General features: G+C 35.4%; 1 protein-coding gene across 1 annotated transcript in view; it reads left to right on the top strand.

Moving 5' to 3' along the window:
- Positions 1-8,445: 8,445 nt before the first annotated feature.
- The window catches only part of LOC137626909 (neuroligin-4, X-linked-like), a 111,726-nt gene continuing 110,171 nt past the window's right edge, over positions 8,446-10,000 (top strand). Inside the window, exon 1 of the mRNA XM_068357896.1 lies at positions 8,446-8,588. Coding sequence (XP_068213997.1) covers positions 8,446-8,588 — 143 coding nt within the window. The remainder of the gene's footprint in view (positions 8,589-10,000) is intronic.

Raw genomic sequence — 10,000 nt, 5'->3', positions numbered from 1 at the left:
TATTACTACTGTTGTTTCACTGAATATATAAGTGATAACATTTTTTTAATGATAGTTCTAATTGTAACTTTTCTTTTCAGGGGCTCGTGATTATAAAAATTAGGGTTGCATAATACCAGTATAGTGGCTACTTTACTTTGTATGGAAGATAGCCAGTTAAAAAGGGTTTAACTGATGTTTTTATTATTACCTTTGGCTGAATAATTGATCACAAATTTTGTAATATTTTTTAATTAATTTTAAATTTTGATAACCCACTAACCTATTGAGGTCTTTTGTGAGTTTACGGGGTTATTTCAAAATTTAAGGAAAACTCATAACAGAATCAGGACGACCAGACATGCCAATATAGACTGGGGTCCTTACACCAGGTTCTTTGATTTGGGTTCCTCACAGGTAAACTCTTCAACCAATGCCTGAGCCTCTAACCTCTCTTTGCCTTGCCTTCGAAAGCCTGCATTTCAAGGCCTTTCTAGAAACATGTGATTACAGAGAAGAGCTTCATACCCTGATATCTACTGTGAAAGGAAATACCAATGCAGGAAACCATGGGATTGAGCTGGTGATCAATGCAGATCTTTTTGAAAAATTTTGGAAAGAGTATTCTGAATTCACCAAGACAACTGTATCAGGAGCTCATGGATACACTGCAAAGTTCTGGATGATGTATGTGGAGTACATTAACATGTTTCACCAACTTGAAAGAGCTATCCGGACAAATAACATCGAGCTCTGTCTTCACACTTACACTGATTATTGACCCGTCCTTTGCCACAGTCCACATCAACTATTCCCGGTGGTTAACAAAATACCAATTAGTACTATTGAATATTGATGCGACTCATCCCAGACTTAGAGATACTTAATCGGGGTGTATACACAGTGCGAAGGACAGAACATGATTTCAGCAAAATTCTTGTAGATTTACAACGGGAACAAACTATTAATGACTACTCCGCTCACCTTAGATGGATGGTAACAAAGGCTACCCAAGCATCGTTCATTAGTCAGCAGCAAGAGAGGACAGGATTGACTAGCAAAGAAGATTTTACTACAGAACTTAGGCCAAGACGAATTCATTGTGACAATGAGGATCTTCAGAAAATCATCAAACAAATCTTAGATACGAACAATCAATTTGAAACACGGGAAGGTTCAGAGGTATTGTACAATATTTCCACAGGAAAAGGTACCAATGATGAAATCCATGAATGCTTACTCTGTGTACCAGCCAAAGGAAATGTCAGACACAAGGAATGCATCCAGGTTTGCATGAGTAATCTAAATAAAATTTGTTTGTAAATCTGATAAAGAAGGAAAAGCTGAAAACCTTTGTAGATGGCTGAGCAAGCAATCGTCGGATAAATAACACTTTAAGTTGCAGTGCTTAAGGGATCACGTGCTCTGATGGGACGTCTCCTTGTACTGTCTACCAAGAAGAGACAATGACATGCAGCATATTCTCCAGTACCCATTGATTCTAATACCTCTGTCCTTGACCAGCCCTGAAGAAGTGATGTCAAAGACCGATAGGAGTGCGCTCCTTAATATATCAAGAGTAAATTGAAAGGTCTTGAACAGCAGCCAAAGCACTTCAGTGCTTATATCATAGATGGACATTTTCTCTTACATACCTTGCCACTAAATTTGTCCCCACATACAGAGGACTAGCCATAAGTATTCTTACCCAGAGTTTAACAAAGCCAGCCAAACGCATACGCATAGACTTTGATGACTATCCACAGACTTCAATTAAGGACACTGAAAGAGACAGGTGGGGACCTGACAACAGAACCGTCATCATCACAGGGTCAGAGCAGAGACGAGTGCCAAGAAATCTAAACGATGCCCTAAAGTCCAAGTCCTTCAAGAAGCAGTTACCTCAGTTTCTTACCAATGAATGGCAAAACTCTCCATATGCTAAATTATTTGGCGATTGTGAAGTCTTCCTAGATGTCTAAGGGGAATGTTATAAGTTCCAGGTGACAGAGGGTATGATACAGCGAAACGCAGTAGATGAATTAGCCCTTATCAGTTGATCATGAGAATTGACACAGTGGTCACAGCATCCGACACAGATATTGCAGTGAAATTATTGTACCACTGCAATAGCTTTCAGCCAACATTGCGGATGGATATAAGAACAGTTTCAAAGAGCAATCGTCATTAAGTCAGCCTGACTGCAATATGGAAGGAACTAATACCATGTCTTTGTGCAGCATTGCCAGCTTTCCATGCCTTCACAGGATCAGAGTATGCATCAGCGTTTGTCAGAAAAGGGAAGGTCAGGCCTCTCCAAACTCTAGGAAAGCAACCTGACTATCAGAAGACTTTCAGAGTAATGGCAATGAGCTCTACAATTTCTAGTACGACGAATGAAGCTCTTCAGAGGTTCACAGCCACAATGTATGGAGCTGAGGATAAAGCAAACACTTGGCTGAATGAATTGAGGTATGAGAAGTTTATGAAGACATAGACCAAATCGAAATGGAAAATACCTACTAGCCAATTTGAAGGGCATAGATGCAAGTTGACTACTACTTTGCGAAGACGAGCTCAGTCCTTAAATTGAGTGTGCCTCAATTGTTGCTAACAAGAAAGAGCAGATCAAACTCATATAGAGCAGTATCCCTCTGAAGAAAATGGCTGGCAGTTGGTTGATGGCTATTACAAACCGGTTAGATTCGAAGGGGAGCATTTCCATGAATGCCTTATCCCAGAAACAGATGATTTAGAAGCATTGGACAATGATGAGGACGACTTGGACATTGCATCTACAGATGAAGATGAGTGTTGTGATGAGGATGACTAAAATCTTGTTACAGAAAGGCAAGCTGTGATGATAATTAACTATACCAGTAAATACTAGTTGAACTCATGATTATAAGTATATTCACATATCTTTTCCTAACAGAGAGAGAGAGAGAGAGAGAGAGAGAGAGAGAGAGAGAGAGAGAGAGAGAGAGAGAGAGAGAGAGAGAGAGAGATTCATCAGCAGTTTTAATGTTTCATCTTATAAACTTTAGCAATAGATTTATAGCAAATGTGAAACATGTATGTGTGCACTAATTAATTTGAGTGTGTCTATCAAAAGGCAGTTTTGGTTTCAAAGAGCATAATCACTTGCAAATAGACATGTTATTGCCCGGTCATCACCTGTAGCAGCATATTATTAGATAGCAATGTTTTACCATATCTACGACTACTACTATCTTACAAAAGGTGTGAAACATTACATTTAAAGAAAAAAATAATTCACGAGTTAAATAAGTTAGATATTAAATTATGATATACAGTTAAATAGCATAAATGAAGATCGAATTGTAAACAGTATTGGCACGTATGGTATTTCCCACTTCACCAGTGCACCGTTTCTTTTATTCACGCTTCACCAGTGTACCTTTTCTTGTATTCACACTTCACTAATGCACTTTTTCTTGTTTTCACTCTTCACCAGTGCACCTTTTCTTGTATTCGCTCTACACCAGTGAACCTTTTCTTGAATTCACTCTTCACCAATGTACTTTTTCTTGTATTCACTCTTCACCAGTGCACCTTTTCTTGTATTCGCTCTACACCAGTGAACCTTTTCTTGAATTCACTCTTCACCAATGTACTTTTTCTTGTATTTACTCTTCACCAGTGCACCTTTTCTTGCATTCACTCTTCACCAGTGCACCTTTTCTTGTATTCGCTCTTCACCAGTGGACCTTTTCTTGAATTCACTCTTCACCAATGTACTTTTTCTTGTATTCACTCTTCACCAGTGCACCTTTTCTTGCATTCACTCTTCACCAGTGCACCTTTTCTTGTATTCACTCTTCACCAGTGCACCTTTTCTTGCATTCACTCTTCACCAGTGCACCTTTTCTTGTATTCACTCTTCACCAGTGCACCTTTTCTTGCATTCACTCTTCACCAGTGCACCTTTTCTTGTATTCACTCTTCACCAGTGCACCTTTTCTTGCATTCACTCTTCACCAGTGCACCTTTTCTTGTATTAACTCTTCACCAGTGCACCTTTTCTTGTATTCACTCTCCACCAGTGCACCTTTTCTTGTATTCACTCTTCACCAGTGCACCTTTTCTTGCATTCACTCTTCACCAGTGCACATTTTCTTGCATTCACTCTTCACCAGTGCACCTTTTCTTGTATTCGCTCTACACCAGTGCACCTTTTCTTGAATTCACTCTTCACCAGTGTACTTTTTCTTGTATTCACTCTTCACCAGTGCACCTTTTCTTGCATTCACTCTTCACCAGTGCACCTTTTCTTGCATTCACTCTTCACCAGTGCACCTTTTCTTGCATTCACTCTTCACCAGTGCACCTTTTCTTGCATTCGCTCTTCACCAGTGCACCTTTTCTTGCATTCGCTCTTCACCAGTGCAACTCTTCACCAGTGCACCTTTTCTTGCATTCGCTCTTCACCAGTGCACCTTTTCTTGCATTCGCTCTTCACCAGTGCACCTTTTCTTGTATTCGCTCTTCACCAGTGCACCTTTTCTTGCATTCGCTCTTCACCAGTGCACCTTTTCTTGTATTCGCTCTTCACCAGTGCACCTTTTCTTGCATTCGCTCTTCACCAGTGCACCTTTTCTTGTATTCGCTCTTCACCAGTGCACCTTTTCTTGCATTCGCTCTTCACCAGTGCACCTTTTCTTGCATTCGGTCTTCACCAGTGCACCTTTTCTTGCATTCGCTCTTCACCAGTGCACCTTTTCTTGTATTCGCTCTTCACCAGTGCACCTTTTCTTGCATTCGCTCTTCACCAGTGCACCTTTTCTTGTATTCGCTCTTCACCAGTGCACCTTTTCTTGCATTCACTCTTCACCAGTGCACCTTTTCTTGTATTCGCTCTTCACCTGTGAACCTTTTCTTGAATTCACTCTTCACCAGTGTACTTTTTCTTGAATTCACTCTTCACCAGTGCACCTTTTCTTGCATTCACTCTTCACCAGTTCACCTTTTCTTGTATTCACTGTTCACCAGTGCACTTTGTTTATATAAATAAATACTTAAATATATAAATTTGCAGTTCCTTTGTTTTTCTATATCATATAAATCAAAGATTCTCACAGTTTTATTCATGGTACATAGAGAGGTCATGGCACTAGATAATATACGTTAATCCTCCATGTACTAATATTGCACTCTCTTTAGATCGTTCCTAAATGGGTTTTGCACCAAATTTGACACTTAAGAATTACTGATTCTTCATCAGAAAGCTCTAAGGTATATTTCCACAAACTTTCATTGATGTACTCAAATTGTGATGTAAATGTGACAGTAGCGCCCCCTTTGAGCCCTTCTTAAATGCGTTTTGCACCAATTGCGCCATTTAAGAATGGCACATCTGTAATCACAGTGCCAAAACGAAACTTTTATCACAGGTTTGGTTGATGTACTCCAAAATGCAATTTAAACTGGATTTGGGGGGCAGTTCAAGCTGCGCCCCCTACTCAACGCACCAACGGCATAACTTAAGAATGACCATTCGGGGATCCCCGTCATACTAGCTGATGATTTTAGCCATCAAACCTTTTGTACTCGAAATGTAATACAAATCTCTGTGAGCTCCCGGACTACTACCTCCTCTGGTCCAACGTCCTGTTACAAGAGCCAATGAATGGGGCCACTTAGTCGTATTCTTGAAAAGAACTCAATTTCATTCACTTGCACTTTTTGGACTAAATGTCCTAATCAACTAGATCTGGGTTAATTGTTCTATAAAACACTATTCAGTTTGAATTACAGTTTGGTAATTCAGATTTTTAGTTCAGAATCTGCTTCCCAAATATCATTATTAGTTTCCCTAATTAAGTTTTGTATTTAACTAGAAACGGTCATTGTAGCCAAGCATTATTCGCATAGCGTCAATCAAAGGATCATCATTTATTGTGTTCCTTTCAAGCCACATTTTCTTGAAGAATTTTCTGTGCTTTGATTTGATTAATGCTCGTATAGGGGGAACACTCAGCTCTACCAGAAACACACCAGTGTTAGTAGTGTTTCTTACGCCCAATAACTGCCTAATACACCATTTATTATTATTTTTTTTTTATGTGTTTGACATTGACACTTAACCATGACTCGAATGCAAACAATAGAGCTGACATCAAAGTCTTTCCAGTCTCGTCTCTTAGTGGTTTTTCTGTTTTTCTTAACTCACATTTTTTTTGGGGTCAATCCATCGTCTTCTCTTTCTTCCACGGCTTCGTTTAAAGTTTCTGCTAACCCATTAAACTATTATTTTTCTTTTTTGTTCGCCCATTATCTGTCATCCTCATTATATGTAATGTCCACCTACATTTATTGTCTTACTTGTTGTTAAAATACCCTCTATTTTAGTTTGCTCTCGTATCTATGTTGCTCTTTTTTCTGTGTATTAGATTTATTCCTATCATTTCTCTTTCCATAATTCTTTGATTTGTATCTACCTTATGTTTTATGACTTTAGTAATGCTAAGTTTATGACGTATGAGTTGATACTGGTACTTACACCCGATTTTTTTTTCTTTTAGAGTAAAAGACATTATAATTTTCATAAACTCATGTTTATCTTTCTTTTAATTTCGATCCCATATCCTGGGAAAACCTTATTGTCTGTCATATGTATGTAAATTCATTAACAATCTCTAGGGGTTCGTAAATAAACTTCATTTAGCGTCTCTGTACTTTCATTGAAAATTATCTTAGTTTTACTCATATTATTTCCACTTATATATATCGCTTTCTATTTCAAATCTTCGATCATCTTTTGCACAGAAACCCCCTGAATAACTAAATAGAAATCAGATATACTAATCTTAAGCTCTTAAGTTATTCCCCATTACTATCAATTCTTACATTTTCCCACGCTTAAAATTTAAAAACATCTCTTCTCTCTATGAATAATTTAGGAGAGATATGTCACCCTATGTAACTCCTTGCTTAATCGGAATTTTCTCACTAGCTATGCAGTTTTCTGGTTTCTGTACTTCCCATATAGATATCTTCAAGCATTTCAACATAAGAATCCTCTTATCCTTACTTTTGAATGGTTTTCATTACTGCTGAATTTTTTATTGTATGAAAAGCTGTCTCATAGTCTATGAAAGCCGTACATATTGATTTGTCTTATTTTGTTTATTTTTCATTTTGGTGTAATTTCGTATACCCGATGTTTTAAGTCCGTTTATAGATTTTGATAGTTCTGCTAAAAGTGTTTTGTCTATCATAGATTTTACCATCATTTCTCATCATTTCCTTATTATTGTATTTTTGTATTTTCCTATTTTCCTTGATCTACCTTGCGAAGATTTACACCTACATGTTTTGCTGATTCCAGCGCAAATTTTGTATTATAATTATATAATATATATATATACAGTATATATATATATATATATATATACATATATATGTATAAATATATATATATATATATATATACATATATATATTTGTATATATATATATATATATTTGTATAAATATATGTATATATGAATATATATATATATATATATGTGTGTGTGTGTGTGTGTATATATATATATATATATATATGTGTGTGTGTGTGTGTGTGTGTGTTTGTGTATGTGTGTGTATTGGTGTGGTACTGTTATAAACACACATTAGTGTTCTATCTCATGTGTCTTCAATGTGATATATAGTTGTTAGACTTGAAGGTTACTTCTTCTGAATAAGTCTATGTAAGTATAACAATTGAAATCGAACTCACAAAAATATCAAATTTGGTGATAACATCTCATTAGTCATCTCAGCATTTTACATAAATATGATTAGGCTACACAAGATTTCTACCGGAACACATCTGTTTCCGTCCAAAGATCAAATAAGTCAACTGTTTTTCACGGGATGCTTGTGTTGTGTTTACTCATCATGCAAAATGTTACATTGCAATGATTTAACTTGGTCTTGACTTTCACATCCTGTTATGACTTGACTTTCCCACACTCCTAACTTCTCCATTGATCCCTTGGGTCATGGATTTCATTATGTAATTATTACTTATATATATATATATATATATATATACATATATATATATATATATATATACATATATATATATATATATATAGTTTAAAGACACCTATATTCGCAATATATATATATATATATATATATAAATATATATATATATATATATTGCAAGTGTAAGTGTTTGTAAACTTCTGATACTGAATATGTTTGTAAATCTGTGACTTTCAAAACGAAAATAAAAGCTTATAACACCAGAAAAATAAAATTTCCATGCAAGAGTTTGTTACCTAAAATAAAACTTTGACTATGTCTGTGTCAAAACTGATAGAACTGTAATTTAGCGAACGAAGATTGATGATGAGAGAGAGAGAGAGAGAGAGAGAGAGAGAGAGAGAGAGAGTATTCCTCGATGGTAGAATAAAGAAAATAATCTTTGATAAAAATCCCCAATCGATGCCACATCAAGAGAGCAACTTAGCCTCTGCTCAGTTACTCTGCCAAGCTGAGCCAACAGACGAACCTGTGTCAGTCAGTGTTGTGTTGGCAGTGAAGGCGCAAAGTTGTCGATCTCATGAGCTCTTGAACTCTGTACCACTGTGACGTTGGATTTCAAGAATTAAAGTGAAATAGTTTTTGATGGATAATTTTTGCTTTTTATAATTTTACGATTAATTTTGAAACTTGTGATGGAACTCGTATGAACTTAATTATGAGGAAATACTTTGATAAAAAGGCAACAATCTAATAATCTCCCATTCACTTAAATTGGAATATATTTGGCAAGGATTTGAAAAAAGAAATATTAATTGGATATTATTTTAATTCTTATCATCTACTTATTAAGTTGATAACTATTACTGAATTTTATATGGATTTTCTATCTTAATACAACATTTGAAATAAAAATAAATTGTTCGAATAAAGGTATTTTTGTAAAATCTTTCAAATTATAGAAGAATTCACAAAATATATGATGGATTTTAACTATAGAAAAGTGAGTATTGTGGAGTATTGATGTTTTTATTAAAATTAACATTTACATGAAAATAGTTATATGAGATTGGATAAAATAAAAGTTGGAAATAATTGATGAAGTTGATTCTTTACGAAAGTAGCATATGCTTATATAACACACACACACTCATATATATACATATACATATATATACACACACACAAATATATATATATATATATATATATATATATATTTAAGTTCATTGAGATGAGTTTAGTAATAAACACATACATATAGAAATATATTACATTTTCCCCATCTATATTATCACTAGTTTTTACTATATAAAGTTTTTGATAGAGATTAGATGTATAATTTATTGCCATTATCCGACATAACTGAGTTTGTAATCGCTGAGTGACTCCTATACTTACTAAGAGAAGATATTATGTAAGACCGAATTTATCTGTGTGTGATTCATAAATGTTTTTACTAATGCAGATTGATTGAAAAAAAAAATATCTTTCCTTGATTTTGACAAATTTCAATAAAATAAAATATATTTTACTCGAGCATTATTTGATATTATCAAATTATTAAGGATTTTAATACTTAAAACAGATAAATATCTGGGAACTCGATATTGCAAATTTTTTATAAAATAACCCTTTCAGTAAAATATCATTTGATATTATAAAATTTCTAAGGATTATAACACCTAGAAGAGAGTAAAGATTTCTCAGAAAACATTTATAATTAGAAAACTTCGAAAACGTTTATGACTCTTAGAGTCCTTCGTGTTAAGTCCAAGTGAACAATGAAACTCGGGAACGTTGCTCCAGGTAAACAAACCAACGTTTTTTTCATTGACCGTCTTGATAAACTTCGCCATTCTTTGTGACCTGACCTCTTGCCAAGGCCCTCCAAAGACTCCTGCCATATCCACCAAGTACGGACAGCTCCGTGGCTTCTACCGGCAGGTAACTGACGAAAAATTACAGGTAGCAACATACCTGGGTATCCCATACGCCACGCCGCCCATAGGAGCCA

This window comes from Palaemon carinicauda, chromosome 34, assembly GCF_036898095.1.
Source record: "Palaemon carinicauda isolate YSFRI2023 chromosome 34, ASM3689809v2, whole genome shotgun sequence".
Classification (NCBI taxonomy): Eukaryota; Metazoa; Arthropoda; class Malacostraca; order Decapoda; family Palaemonidae; genus Palaemon; species Palaemon carinicauda.
Note: the sequence above shows the minus strand (reverse complement) of the source record. Positions and strands in the feature narration are given on the sequence as shown.